The sequence below is a fragment of the Pleurodeles waltl genome, chromosome 4_1, assembly GCF_031143425.1.
Source record: "Pleurodeles waltl isolate 20211129_DDA chromosome 4_1, aPleWal1.hap1.20221129, whole genome shotgun sequence".
Lineage (NCBI taxonomy): Eukaryota > Metazoa > Chordata > Amphibia > Caudata > Salamandridae > Pleurodeles > Pleurodeles waltl.
Window position 1 is genome coordinate 398,162,411 of NC_090442.1, and position 15,956 is coordinate 398,178,366.

At 44.0% G+C, this 15,956-nt stretch overlaps 1 protein-coding gene across 1 annotated transcript in view; it reads left to right on the forward strand.

Moving 5' to 3' along the window:
* Window positions 1-15,956, forward strand: part of BMAL2 (basic helix-loop-helix ARNT like 2) — a 198,864-nt gene that overhangs the window by 101,884 nt on the left and 81,024 nt on the right. The window contains exons 6-7 of the mRNA XM_069228622.1: window positions 13,146-13,225; window positions 14,077-14,169. Coding sequence (XP_069084723.1) covers window positions 13,146-13,225; window positions 14,077-14,169 — 173 coding nt within the window. The remainder of the gene's footprint in view (window positions 1-13,145; window positions 13,226-14,076; window positions 14,170-15,956) is intronic.

Here is a 15,956-nt window from a genome sequence, read left to right on the forward strand (position 1 = left end):
CAGGGGACAAATCACGTCGGACCTTATGCGATGAGTGATGCGGTGTTAAAATTACATCAACGGGCTCCACTGAGGAGCGATCAGCAATATAGTGACCATTAATTAATAAAAAGAAAACAATCACAAAACCAATCCATAAAAACAATGCAATAAATGTCAAACAGAACCAGAGATAGTTCCATGGATATATCAAATAGTTCTTTTTAAGCCATTGATTGAACTTGCTACCTCTGGAAAGTTTGTTAGTCACAGTTGAGGATGAATCTGAAGAAAAATCATCAATGTCCACAAAATAGCCAGAGGAAGTCTCCGCAAACACAGGACTCATCGAATTCCCATCCACTGTTCGTGGATGTTCATGATAGATGATGTTACCAGTCGTGGAAGTGTTCGTGTAAAATACAGCCAAATCCTGTAGCGGTGCGTTCTCCGAAGTTGTTACAGGAACCAACAAAAGTTCATTTTCCGCCCTCCCCATGGTCGAGGAAGTGTCTGGAACAGCAGCTGACATAGTTGCATAGTCAGTAGTAGCGATGGTCATCCTACTATGTAGAGGGATGTCCTGTTGGGTAGTGAGAGGGGATCGGGAACCACCCAAGAGACCTCCTGGTCTACTGTGAAGAATCGGCCACATGGTGTAATTTGATGTCATCAATGGAGATGAATCTGTTTGATTTGGAAAAAGATAATGGCGGAAGGATGACAGTCCTGGAGCCTTTTATCCCCAAGACCGGTACAGGTGCTCTGTATGCTGGACCAAATTCTTTTTTCACAGCGATCTTCTCACGAACCAGATCCCCAACGCTAGGAATCCAGCCAGTCGAAGTTTTCGCCAAATCCCTTATTCCCAAGGTGGCAGCGCTTGCAGATGATTTATCATCACAGAATTGTTGAAGCTCCTGTAAAACAGCGAGACGTTCTTTTATGTCAAATGGTGTTTCTGCTGCCACCATACCAGGGGCATCAAGATCGGGAACATACATAGTTGTCCCAAAGAGAACCTCATATGGAGACTTTCCCCTCAAGGACCGTCTTGGCAGATTATTCAGTGCTCTCTGGACCCCATATAGGTGATGTAACCAACTACGGCCTGAACCTAATACTCGAGCTGTTAAGGACTGCTTTAGATCACGCCTCTCCACGACCGAATTTCCCTCGGGATTGTATGGTGAGGAGTAATGGAGTTCAACACCCATCGTCCTCATGGTGTCCCTGAAAGCCTTAGAGGCAAATGCAGGGCCCTGGTCCGAATGGAATGCTGCAACCGCATATGTACCGATAAAGATCAGCAAATCTTTAATAACAGTCCGGGCGTCAGCCGACCGCTGTGGCCATACCCACAGGAATCTAGAACAGGAATCTACAGCCACTAAAATTTATTTGTATGCACCATCAGGTTGCAAAGGACCACAATGGTCCAGGTACACACAATGGAGTGGTTTGTCTGACACTAAGAGAGATGTCTGCTGAGGGCGTCTGATAGTCGAGCCCTTTATCTGCTGACAAATGTCACAGCAAAGGACATACTGTTTAGTCCGTCTGCATAGACCAGGCTACCAGTACCGTTGTTGTAGAATGGGGATAGTGGCCTGTATACCAGCATGTGCAGAAGCGACACCCTCATGTGCAACTGTAATTAATTCCAATCTCTGATCTTCATTTGGGATCACTCGATCACCAACATCTGGAATTGTTGCAAAAGCAACATTCTGTGCACTGATATGATATGTATAGTTCGTAGGGTATCCTTTCGGAAGGGGCTTGCCTGCAGCCGAGGCTTTAACGGCAAGCAGTATTTCATTATCCAACCTCGTCCGAGAACGAGTCACTGCAGCCACAGAAGCCGTAGCTACTGAAGCTTTGGCTGCTTCGTCAGCCAATGTATTACCGGCAACATGTATTCCTACACGTTGGTGCCCCAATGTATGAACTACATGGACACATGGCAGCTTATCCTTAAGATCAGCCACCCTTCCCCACAATATTTTGTGTTTAATGGTGTTCCCTTTACAATCTCTAAACCCGTTCAGTATCCAATGATTGAGGTAATCATTGTATGACTGGACGCAGTAATACGAATCACAGACGATCAAAGTCTGCGTTCCTGGCTCTGAATGTTCGAGCGCTAGAAGAAGAGCCTTAAGCTCGGCCAACTGGGCTGTGCAGTCCCCTAAGGTCTGAGTGTATGTGTTATGAGGACGAAAAACTCTGTCTTCCATTACCCCGCACACGGCTGCGCAAGCTGCCGAGTATTGATGTTTAGTACCCACAGCCGGTTGTGCCGATCCGTCAGTGTAAATGATGGTATCATAACCGTCTATTGGCAATATGTGTAAGGGAGCGGGGTACTCCTGTTCATACTGGAGAAATTCTTGTGTCTGAAGTCTGGGATCAAACACATAATCAACATCAGTGGCGGTCAGAGATGTTGCCCATTGAATCCAGCGTGGATGCAACGCCTTAGCGTTAGGAACGCTTGCTTTAGTGACAGCCTCTAAGGCCGGAACCGGGGAGACAACAACAATGCGTTTCCCCTGGGCAAGCGGTCTCTCCTTTATGACGGCAATCTGAACTGCCGTCAGAATTTTTTCAGTAGGAGCAAAACGTTTTTCTGCATTGGAGTACAAATGTGATTTGTATGCTATTGGCACCGTGTCACCCTCATTAAAGGTGACATAGGTAAATCCAAGGGCACCAGCTATTATTCTGATGACCAAGTTTGTTTTATTGTCCTGTGTGTACAAGTGTCTAGCTTCTAGCATGTCTCGTTGTATGTCCCTTAGGATGTGTGTGTGTTCAATTGTCCATTGCCTGCCAGAATAATTGGGCTGAATTAAGTTATATAGTGGTTTTATGCGTTCAGCATAATCTGGAATATATGTTCTGCCAAAATTAAAGAAACCCAGTAATGACTGCAATTTCTTAAGCGTGTTCGGAGGCTGTAGCTGAGCACACTTCTCTAGGAAGTGCGGGGCCAGGCTCTTCCCCTCGTTTGATCGTTCATATCCTAGGAACAATACACTAAGAAATGCTATCTTGCTTTTCTTAAAATTAAATTTATATCCGAAGGTGGCAAATCCCAAACTTATCCGATCGACCCTGGCAAGATGAATGTCAAGGGTGTCATCAGTGAGATAGATATCATCCACATATGATAATGCCTCGCAATCAAGCCCCTGTAATATTGATGTGACACGGGCCGAAAACAGTCCTGGGCTGTTTTTATAGCCTTGTGGTAAACGACAAAAGCGTTTCTGAGAACCATAGGAAAATGCACTGAGGTCTCTACTTTCATGTGCTAAATTCTGGCAGAAAAAACCATTAGATATATCCAATGTAGTTTTGTATTTTTTACGCACTATATTATTTATCAGCGCTGTGCTGTGTGAATTTTGTATAGCATAAGTGCGTGCATGACTATTCAAGTGCCTATAATCAACCACTATTCTATATGAATGATCACGTTTCACAACGGGAAATAGCAGATTATTCATTGCCGATGTACAGGGCTCAATTACTCCCTGGTATTCAAGTTGTGACAGTATCTCCGTCACCGGAGCTTTTGCTTCATGTTTAACAGGGTATTGTGGCTGCGGGTGTGGCGTAGACCGAACGGCAATAACATGGCAAGGAGAGTCCTTGTCCCATCCTACATGATTACGGTATAATGCAGGTGCCTGCGCCAAAGCCCATTCAGCAGCTAATGCTCGTTTGTCTGTCTCCGGAACAAGATCGGAGAAAGAAGGCAAAATGACATCTTCCCCATGTGGGAGCATGCGGACATGTTCAGGTGGCCAGTCTCTCTCGGCCAACAGGATATCACTAGTAAGATCATCCCAGAATATTACACTAATAATGCGTTCCACGTCTCCCTCTATCTGAATTGTTAAATCAAAAATCCGATCGGGTGGAAGTACGCGGCCATCCGCCGTTTCAACTGCGATGTAATCGCTAGTTGCTGTTGCATCCAGATGATCTTTCAGATCCTGGCGACATATCGTGACCTCTGCCGCGCTGTCCAACAGAGTCACTGCCCACTTCTTGTTCCTCAACAGTATTCTCAATACTACTGAGACGCTGACGTATCGCCAGTGCTACTGCTTCCCCTTTAATATTACTCAATATTATCGAGGAGACGGCGTCAAAATTACGCATCAATTTCATCCCCAGATCTAATGCTGGTGCAGCCCCATGCTCGTTTGTATTTGTTTCAATACTTCCGGCAAATTGGCCAGTGTAGGGGTACCATGCGTGGTAGTATAAATGGCAGCGAAGACTGTACCCCAAGTGGCACATTCATCTACTGAGGGAACCATCCCGAATGGCAAGCACATAGTGAGCAATCTATGTTTCTCCTGTGGCCCCGTATGGGGGAACACAGCTTCCAGCTGATTTGTTTTCTGAGCAATCCAGAACGGTATTCTTTCTCGATCCGAGGGCACTTTTCCCATAATGGTATGCACCGTTTGTGGATTAATCCCAGTAGCCAATTGATAACCACCAGCTACTGGCGGTGCTGGACGCGCTGGTGTAGTGTTCAATGTTCGCATTACGAACTGGACTAATCGTCTATATAATGCCACTAATTCATTATATAATATCCTTAAATCTACAAGCGGCATAGTCTGAATGCCTGGATGAGGTGTATATGTGGCAAACATAGGCCACGTCGGCCCTTCATTACTTAAAGGACCTAGCCTCACCCGCCGCAGTATATGTGGTAGGGCGCCTTCAAACCAGTTTTGATGCTCCTGATATGTGAGCGATATTTCATGATACTGGTATGCTTCGTACCTTACGGGTACGTCCGCAGTGTCATAAGTGTGAAATGTGTGCGTTCGTTGGTCAGCCTCAGGAAAGGCAACCCAACAATAAAATGTTTCCGTTTGGTATGCTTCAGTTGCTTCTATAATCAAAGTAACTTCCCCGCCCTCTTCTGTAAGGCCATGCGCTAATAAATGTTGTGTAAGTGCATGTCTAGCATTTGCAGGAATGTCTATGGTATTAGCCATAGTTGTTTTTAGAGAAACGGAACACCAAGATAGGGGAAGTTTTTTCCTTTTGTGAGTTCGAGCTCGAACAACCTACAGCCTAAGCAGGTGTTACCTGTTTTGCTGAGGAGGATTATCCCAAAGACCACGGACGTCTCCGTATAATGGTACTGAGGGTACCTGTTGTCTGTGAGACAGTGATAGTCCGGGTATCCGTAAATTAGTGCCTAAACACCATCGTTGGTGGCGCCATGTCGTAGTTTGGACTCTTGCTTTGAGCAAGACTGCTGGTCTCAGGGTGACAGTACTTTCGTTCGTAGGTGACTAGGTCTCTTCCTACAACTATTTGTAACTGTTGTCCAAACCTTACCGGCTTACTAGCAGTACCTCACCGAAAACACAATAGTAAAAGGTGATTTGTAGCAGTCGCTTACGCATGGACTCAAAATACAATATCTCAGGGTTGTCGTGGTTAAAACGGAAATTACCCTTTTCTCACAGATTTATAATGTCTCATACAAACAAAGGCAATAACACAGATGCAGTAAAGTTATAATAGTTTTTATTCAACATAACTGCAATTTGTGATAAGTTGCATGAACTGCAATGATTAGGATAATGAATATACCAAGCAACAGTATAGTAAAGAGGAGAGTCATTGTTATAAAGACCCCCACCATTATGCAATATAAGATAAAAATATATGTATATTTAAAAGATGGAATAAGCCCTAATACCCTAAGGAGAGTAGGTCTAACCTTCTACCTAAAAAGGAGGAGCTGGGTTCGTTAAACCTAATCTGCCAAAACCGTGTCCATGAGAGGAGCCCCCAACCCTCGTTACCTTGGAATGAGGTCTCTATCTCAGACTCCGCAGGGACACAAAGACTGGATCAGTATCAAGATGACTGCAGCATCGGTATCAGCGATGGTGGCGATGCCCTCTGGTCGGAATCCCTCTGATTATCTGTCTAAAAGTGTGTTGTATTTATACAGATCTACAAGGTCCCCTGACATAAGTGTTATTCATAACAATAGATAACAGGCATGCTTTGGACGGCAATTAATATCAACAATCCCTCGAAAGTATAGAGAGGGAAAATCCCTAAGTGTGAATGCCTACTGTATGTTTGTCTTTCGTGCTTGATCTTGACGCCTTGGCGCAGTGACACTGATAATGGAACCCATAACAAGTGGCCTAACTATAAACAAGGCCGCCATTTTAAAGGAAATAAATAATTAAATGGACTAAGCCAGAGCAAGCTAAGTAGGTTAAAAGTCACTGGGTGACGGGGGCACGAGTTTACAAGCCTATGGCTAAGCTAACTCCTGTTAACCCGTTAAAACAAACTAGGATTCACTACACCACCAAGGGGGGGGGGGCCCACAATAATGCCCGTTTTACCTAACAGCAGAAAAGAAGCGTCCTGCTCCTAACCCAGAGGCCAGGGGGAAGGGGGCACTCCCCGCGCCTTCCCGATACGGTGCGCGAGTGTTCTTCCAGCTTCCCGGGCCGCTGCGGTGATCTTATTTAAAGGGGCACAATGCAGCAAGGAGCCTACGAGCTCCCAAGGCTCCATAAGCATGCTGCAATCAGCGCTATGGCAGCCGCAACCACGGAGAAGCACCCCTCGTGAAGAAATGGATGCAGGGGTCAGGGGCCACAGCACCCTGGCCCTGGGGAGCAGAATCTTAAGATAAGGTCCTCAGGTGGAGGGCCCAGCTACAGGCCAGCACAAGGGAAAGGCAGCAAGTGGCAAGTCCTTCACAGTGACCAGGCAGGTCACAGGTCAGCACAGCAGCAGCAGTCCATGGCGGTTCCTGGTGAGATCTTTCAGCCTTTGGTGTCCAGTTCCAAGATTATTCCAAGAGTCTCCAAATTGTGGGGAAAATTCCCCTGTACTTATAGTCAGTTCTTACAGTGTTTTACAAAGGTAGGGAGAGGAGGTTCCAGCCAGTTACAACTGGTTCTGGGAGTGCCCCCTCTCTCCTTTCAGCACAGGCTCCAAACATCAGTGGGGGATAACGACCCTATTGTGTGAGGCCAGGGCACAGCCTTTACAAATGTATGTGTGCCCCGCCTCTCCCTTCTCTCAGCCCAGGAAGTCTATTCAGTATGCAGATGCACCTCTGCGACACCTCCACCCTCCCTGTGTACAGGCTGTCTGAAAAGTATGCACAAAGCCCCAACTATCACTCTGCCCAGACGTGGATTGGAGTCAAGCTGCAAAACACCAGAGTCATAAGTACAGATAAATGCGCACTTTCTAGAAGTGGCATTTCTGTGATAGTAATAAAAAATACACCCACACCAGTAAGCAGTATTCATCATCAACATCACAACCATACCAAACACGCCTACGCTACCCCTCATAAATCAGACAATACCCCTTACACATAAGGCAGGGTATTTCTAATGCAATCCTATGAGAAGGCAGCACTCACAGCAGTGAGACACCAAGTTAGGCTGTTTGTCACTACTAGGACAGGCCACGCAACCTGGCACATGTCCTACCTTCTACATACATAGCACCGTGCCCATAGGACTAGCTAGGGCGTACCTTAGGGGTGACTTACATGTAGTAAAAGGGGAGTTCTGGGCCTGGCAAGTAAGTTTAGATGCCAGGTCCCTGTGGCAGAAAACTGCGCACACAGGCCCTGCGCTAGCAGGCCTGAGACAGGTTTAAAAGTCTACTTCAGTGGGTGGCGCAAGCAGCGCTGCAGGCCCACTAGTAGTATTTAATTTACAGGCCCTGGGTATAGAGATACCACTGTACAAGGGACTTATAGGTAAATTAAATATGCCAATTGGGTATAAGCCAGTCATACCAACTTTAGATGGGAGAGCACCGGCACTTTAGCACCGGTCAGCAGTGATAAAGTGCTCAGAGGCCTAGAGCCAACAGCGAGAGGTCAGAAAAACCAGGAGGAAGGAGGCAAAAAGACTTGGGATGACCCTGTGTAAGGCAAAAAGTCCAACACCTATGTACATCTCTGACCATGCAGAAAGATGCTTGTTAGCCTCAGTGGGAGAACCTGGGCTTTTCAACAAACTACTGAATAGATCAGCATGTAACCTGCAGGTCAACTGATTAAAACCTGACAGGCCTGATTAATCTCCGATCCTATGGGAGTCTGTGACAATAGTACTTCTTACCTGGGAAACATTATCATGAGTAAACACTAAGTCACATTTCATCTCATAAGCATCATGTGAAGACTGTATCTCAGCCCAGCATGCTGGTAGTAGTAGGAGAGGCATCTTAGAGGTCTACCTAGAAACCCCTATTTTTTCTCCAAGTTGACTCCATGCCACTGCCCCTTCGTACTATACACTCTGTCCAGAGGGTAACAGGAGGGCCTTTATGCAGGGCAGTCCATCTGAATACCTGACAGGGCTCGCAATAGTTTGACACCTGACAGACTCTCCCCAATCCTGATGATGCATGCAACTTCCAAGTTCCCAACAATTCAAACTGATCACCAAAAAAGAGGACACAGAGGAAACCAGGTCTGCGTGTCACATTTAAAATAAAGTGGTAAAAAAGTGTTTGCATGTCTTGGAGAAAGTGATTGTGGGAGTGCCCTAGGGTGCTTCATGCTTCAAGGGGAGGGAGTGATAGTGGCTAGTAGTAAATTGAGCCACCTGAGAACAGGAAGGGCTTGGTTGGGTTCCATGTGAAAAAAAATTAAGATATTTTAAGCTGTGCAAGTAATGTAAACATAACAATGTCTTCAATACAGGAGGCACAAAAGCACTAAAAATAAAAACACACAAAGCCCAGCCAATCCCAAGAACTCAGCCAAGTCTTGTGGTTGTCTGATTGGGGGGGGGGGCATACACCAAAAGGTGAGCCTGTGTACAGGGGTTTGTGTCTGGTCTCATACCTTCATCTGAGGCTCAGGCTGCCTGCAAAGCTAGGGGTCATTTCACACAGATGTTTGCAGTGATCTGAAGAAGACAAGTGTACATTTTATGGTAAACCAAAAATGTTTGAGACCGTCAAGTCACATATGCTTTCCCAAGTTTTTGGAGGTGAATCCAGATAATGGACAGGCTCTGAGTGCCATGCCTTCAGCTCCATCCTATGACTTCAAACCCTTGTCTCCTTCACATCCCTCATTATTTTTCACCCCCTCAAGAAGTTAGCCCTCATAAATAGCCGCTGGTTACTAGTTCTGCATGCCATCCTAGCTTCCATGTCATCCAAGGTGTTAGCATCTCCCTCACTTCTGGCACTCCTCACATATCGCTCTCTTATTTTGTATGTGTGCCAGATCCTCTCCCTCATATACTGTTTGACCTTCAGTGCACTAATCTGGTGATCACCTCTGGGTATGAGCCTTATTCCCCATCTGGACCCTAACCTGTTTCAGAAATGGTATCTGACAAATGTGAGTGCCAGCACCTCTCTACCCACAAGCTCAAACATCTGTTTGTTCTCCTCCCACCTATCCCCAGACATGCTCCACGGTACTTTGAGTTCCAGCTTATCTCTCCCGTGCAGAGACTATGCTGCCTTCCTTAGCGCCTCCTATCTTACCATGGTTGCAGGCTCCTCCTCATCTCCTCTGAATGCCAGTCTCTCCATCACCTACAAACACCATACTACTTTGACTTACACTGTTTCCTCCCCATGTGCCAGCAGTTTGTTTCTCCATCTCCTCTGGGTTCCCACTCTCTCCCCACAGGTTCTACACGTGCCACTTGGTGTATCAGGCCCTCTGTGCACCCTTTCTGAATGTCCCCTCTCCTCCAGTTTCCATGTTGCCCCTTTGTGGGCCCCTTTGTACCCCATGTGCTCCATGTCCCTTTGGGTGACCAAGCTCTCTCCACATCACCTATCTGCCAGCACCTCTCTCTCCCACATGCCCTTTGTGTGCCAACCTCCCTCCCCCTAAAACCTGCTGCTCCCTCTGGGTGGCACACTGCCTCTCCATCAGATTTGGGTGGCAGATACTTTCTTCTTAGCTCATCTGGGTGCAAGCATATCTCCTACATCCTCTCTATGTGAAAGCCACTTCCCCTTCACCCTGTTCAGCATGCTGCATAATATATGTGCAGGCACTTTGGACCACAACAACATGTTCTTTTTTCACTTTTTTTTTTTTTACTGAGGCTGCATTCTAAGAAGTTGAATATTGAAAAAGGAAATTAAAGTATAAGAAGTTAAAGCACAGTAACTGCTTCTATCAAAACTCTTTGGGGCCTATGCAGTGCTGGAGCCAGTGTGGCATCGGTTCCGTGCTGTTATGCAGGAGGTGAGATGTTGGTCCCTTACGTAAGTGAGGCATCGGTTCTGACACAGGTGAGGTGGTGTCAGTGGCGAGGCCACGGGGACCACGACTTCGCAGTGCAGGCAGCGGCACGGAGTCGGCCAGTGGCACTGGTTCAGGATTCATCTGGAGTTGATGTGCCGGGTTCTTCTTGGTTTTAGGCCAGCTTTCACTCCCAAGGGCCCAGGAAATGAAGTGGGCACCACCTAGCGAGTCAGGGTCCTCAGCAAGGGAACCCAGAGGCTGGTAGGTGAAGTCTTTGATGTACCTGAGACTTCTTAACAGGAGGCAAGCTCAGTCGAAGCCCTTGGAGAAACTTCTCACGCAGGATACACAGCAAAGTCCAGCCCTTGTTCTCTCCAAAGCAGAAGCAGCAACTGCACGCCAACTCAGCAAATCATACACAGCAAAGCGGACGTACTCCTCCTCAAAACTCTTCGGCTCTTCTCATTGGCAGAGTTTCCTTTTGGTCCAGACGTATTCTGAAGTTGTAGGGTCAGCTGTCCAATACTTATACTCATTTCTGCCTTTGAAGTAGGCAAACTTCAAAGGAAAGTCTTTGCAGCGCCCTGGTCCCAGACACACTCTAGGGGTTTGGAGACTGCATTGTGTAAGGACAGGAACAGCCCTATTTAGGTGCAAGCGTCAGCTCCTCCCACCACTCTACCCCAGGAATACTCATTAGGATATGCAGGTCACACCTCAGATCATTTTGTATTACTGTCTAGAGAGAATTCACAAACAGCCCACCTGACAGTCTGATCCAGACATGTATTCAGCAGCCCGGCAGAGGCACAGAATAGTTAAGCAAGAAAATGCCCTCTTTCTAAAAGTGGTGTTTTCTAACACACGTTAAAAACCACCTTCACGAAAAGATGTAATTTTAAATTGTGAGCTCAAAGACCCCAAACTCCAAATCTTTATCTGCTCCTCAATGGGAAATTACACTTAAAAGACATTTTGAAGCAATCCCAATGTTAACCTATGGGAAGGATAGGCCTTGCAATAATGAAAACAGGATTTCGCAGTATTTCACTATCAGGACATGTAAAACACATTAATACATGTCCTGTCTTAAGTACACTGCACCCTGCACATGGGGCTACCTTGGGCTTACCTTAGCAGTTCCTTACATGCACTAAAAGAGAAGGTTTGGGCCTGGCAAGTGGGTGCACTTGTCTGGTCGACTTAGCAGTTTAAAACTGCACACACAGACATGCAATGGCAGTTATGAGACATGTTTACAGGGATACCTATGTGGGTGGCACATGCCCACTAGTAGCATTTGATTTATAGGCCCTGGGCACACATGGTGCACTAGCAGGGACCTATTAGTAAATCAAATATGCCAATCAAAAATAACCAATCATAAACACAATTTAGACAGAGAACACTTGCTCTTTAGCACTGATCAGCAGTGGTAAAGTGCCCAGAGTACCAAAACCAGCAAAAAACAAAATCCAGTCAAAGGTTCAGGAGGTAGAGGCAAAAAGATTGGGGAAACCACCCCAAGAATGCCAGATCTAACAATATCTGATTACAGTCTGGTTTTTTTTTCTTTGCAACTTGTCATTTTTGACTGGTCTGGTAGGTTGCTCTTTCTTTTGGTGTTACTCTCTTGATTTCACTCCAGGTAGAGCTGCCCTTAAATGTTCAGTTCCAGGACACCTTCCACGCATTTGTGCGCTTATAAACTATCAATGTAGTGTTTTGACAAGGAGAAAGGTGGCTGTCCTAAATCGAATATATATATAATATATATATTAATATTGACCATACGGTTAACTTCACAAAGTCCACCAAATTGCTTAAATTTACAATTGATGAAAAGACTATAGAGTTGGGATTTAAATCTAAACAATTTTTAGCACAAATATTTCAGTCAAAAAAGTTCACATTATCACTCAATTTCAGTCACAGGAAAAAAAAATTGGTAGCAGTGCTAGAGCATCCAGAAGCCAAAGGGAAGGCAGAGACTCTATTAGAATACATGAATGATTAAGGATTCAGTGAAGTCTGGGTTGAGTGGAAGTTGACTGAGACTCAGTTGACTGAAATCTACAGATAAGTGAGAGCTATGCATGACCTCCCCTTGTGGATGCGAGAAAGGGAAAAATGTGGCAATGTTCGGCCGGTTAGCCAGCAATGGAGTGACACATGCAGGCCTGTTTGCCCCTAAACTTTTAATCGGGGGGGCTGAGGGTAAATATATGCGTGTAATTAGGTGGGTGGTGTGTATTGGTACCCCAACGCTGAGACAATTATGGGCCCAGGTCGGACATATTAAAAAACATTGGGGGGGCGTGCGTGCAGGCAGTAAATTAACTATAACACGCACCCTCTATGCACAGCTAATTACCCCACATATTACATTACTCAAGATGTGATCTGTGACATCACTGCAGCATCTGAAATTACATAATTAATGACAAGACTGTATTACAGGGTGCAAGTTATAGTTACTTTAGGGCACAAGTTATTTAAGAAAACTATAGCTGGTGAATTTAAGTGGTTCTGTTTGTTTAAAATGGTATGTTTTAATTGACATTACTACCGGATTATAATCTTACATTAACCTTTGGTTTGTTCAGTGAATGTCTGTTTAAAAAAAAAAAATTATGGAGGGAGTGCAACACTGGGAATAGAGAGGAAGACTGACTAGGAGAGAGGAAGGCTGATCTGGATTAACATGTCAAGGCTAAGCATCATGCTAAATAAAGACTTAAGGTTTGTCCCAGATTAATGTGTTATAAAATATATGTGGAAATTTAAACTTGGAAACTAGATTTTTTGCAAGTTTTTTTTTTTTATCTCTATTGCTTTCAAATTTTCAGAATATGTTCTTGGATCTAGTTCACGTTTGATTATTTATTTGCAGGTACTAAAAGGTATTATGTAGAAGACAGTTACAAGCCTTCATTTTTAGAGGACGACGAGCTGAGACAACTAATCCTCAGGGTAAGTAAAGAAATAATGGTAGAGTATACATTATTGCATGATTTTTAAGATCTCAGTTGTTGGGATCAGTTCAAGCTCAAATGTCTACTCACTAATGTGATTTCAGTATTAACATTTGTTTGCAATGATTTACATTTAAATGGTAAATACGATATGCAAATGTGTAATTGCAATGTAGTATTCTTGTCAATTTTATACTTAAGTGAAGGTTTACTTTTGTAAATGTAAGTGAGAATTAGGTATTTCCTTGATGACCAACAGCGTACCAATGTTACACACAGTATATATCCTATTTTAAATTCATTCTTTTTACAAAACATTTACAATTGCAGGTAATGTCTGATTAGCAACATACACATTATTTTTGTGAATTTTTGGATCATATTTTGATACAAAATGCATGGAGAGGTCAGTACTTTTGAAAGGAGGAAACACTTTACAAAAGAACTTTACCCTTTAGCATTAATTATATTTTACCAGAATAATTTAGTGAATAAAAATAGGAAATAGTTACACTTCCACTGCTGAGTGATGCTTCATAACTTATTATTTTAGACCAAACTCTCTAGAAATTGTTACTTGATAATTAGTAATTAATTGGATGCATTTTGTCTGTACGGTTAGAGCAGTCACAGAAGCAAACATTTGCTCGCCTTATATATGTTCCATTATGGTTCTCCACAATTTCTCTTTCATTGCAGACGATCGACCACGCACCTGTTCTGTTGAGCGCCTGTTTACTTTGATGCTGCCACCTTCTTTAGCGCCTAGCAGTTCACCTGCGCAAATCTGTGTTGATTTGTTTTCATTTTTTAATGTCATGTTCATTGAGTGTGCATTTTGTCTCCTAGGCTGCAGATGGGTTCCTCTTTGTTGTTGGATGCGATCGAGGAAAAATTCTTTTTGTCTCTGAATCAGTCTCCAAAATACTAAACTATAGTCAGGTAGGAGAACTTTACTTCTTTTGTCTAAGCACGAATGCTTTAAGTGTGTGTTCCTATATACATTATTATTTTTTAGACTGTGATGACGTCCCTGCATTCGGGTCGAAACGCATTGGCCGGGTCCTTGTGTGTATGGAGAATCTTTGTGAATAAAAACATTTGAAAAGCCCGGCTGTGTACCGACTGGACTCCTACGTTATTTTATGTTGTGGCTATCGATGTGGATTAATTGACAGTTTCTATTTCATGGATTTGTGTTGAATTGAAAGGACACATTCTTGCCCTCCCATTTTGTCTGTTCTTTTGTCTAAGTACAGTGACTTGGGTAAATAACTATTGCCCTGTTCATTACAACTAAGTTTGAATTGCAGCCTTCAGGAAAGTGCTGTGTTGATCCAGAAAAGTGTCCTAGTTTCCTACATTTACTTTCATCAGATATTCGGATAAACAAGCCACTGGCACATTGTTTAAGAATGAGCCAGGGATATCTCCTTAGTATGAGTTTGACGGCACAACATGGAATTTGATAATGCCAGCAGAAAAGCAGCGTCATTGTAATTATCTGTAGCAATAGACTTTCAACTGCAGATGTATAACTCTTAAAGTAGGTGATAGTAGGATACGAAATAGGAAGGTATCATACCTATCCACTACTGAGTTTTTATGGTTAATGCAGAGATATAAAAAAAAGTATTCACCATGTTTTATTTGCACCTTACATACATGAGTTAAATCACCTGGTCGACATACTAAGGTTACCATTCTTAATTACCCCTTTGTTTGGTTCCTTTATCAGTCAACGTAACAAAGGGACCATGCACTATTTCTGTTTTAGTTAAGTGTGTGTGTGAGGGGCTATCAATTCAGTTGTTTTATTTTTAATTAAGCATAAAACTGCCATGCAGAAATGCTTGACTGTTAATTGAAGCCTCATTTCTGACGTACCCAGATCGGATTCAGATAACCAGTAGTAGAGCAAATGAAAAATATACACATTTATTAACACACGTTGTGATCTCGGCACGGTCGCCAGTAGGTAGTTATAGTCAGGACCATGTTTCCATAGACAAATCGTTTTTTGAGTTGCCTATATCTTTGGCACCGTTTGATGAAGCTTCCCAAATTTTGCAAAAAAGAAATGTCCTGGTGATTCTTGTTGCGCACGGAAAGTTTCGGGGTGATCCGTCAATCGGGGCCGAGAAAAAGGTGGGTATGGGTAAAAGAACATGCAATTCCCATGTTAATTCCCAGAGGAGCTTTGAACACGACTACAGCCGAAACCACTGGAAAGAATTACTCCAAATATGGCAGAAAGCTAGCTCTTGGAACACAGATTACGCTTTTGGTTATTTGGTGTAAATCTGTTCAGTAGTTTTCAAGAAATTGAAGGAAATCCAAATGTGTATATCTCTGGCTGGGACAACTTCATGAATAATAACAAGCTTGTGCAGGCAAATTGAGAGCTCTGTTGGCTGCCAGCACTTCAACCAGGAAGTGTTGGCAGGCATCTTTGGACACAAAAATAGTTTAAAAAATAAATAAGAAAAGGGGCCAGGGTAGAGTCACCCTGACCCCTTAGCTCTGGTGCTGGTGTCCCAGAGGGACCCCCAGGGCTTAAACAGCATTTTTTTAAATATTTTTTGTGCTGATCTGCCTGAAAATTTTAAAATATTTGTATTATTTTTTTTAAAGTGCAGGCTCCTGCGTATATTTTTTAAACAGCCCCCTGGTGGGCCAGGGCCCTGGGGACAATTAAATTATGAATGGGGGGCCATCCGCCCCCTCCC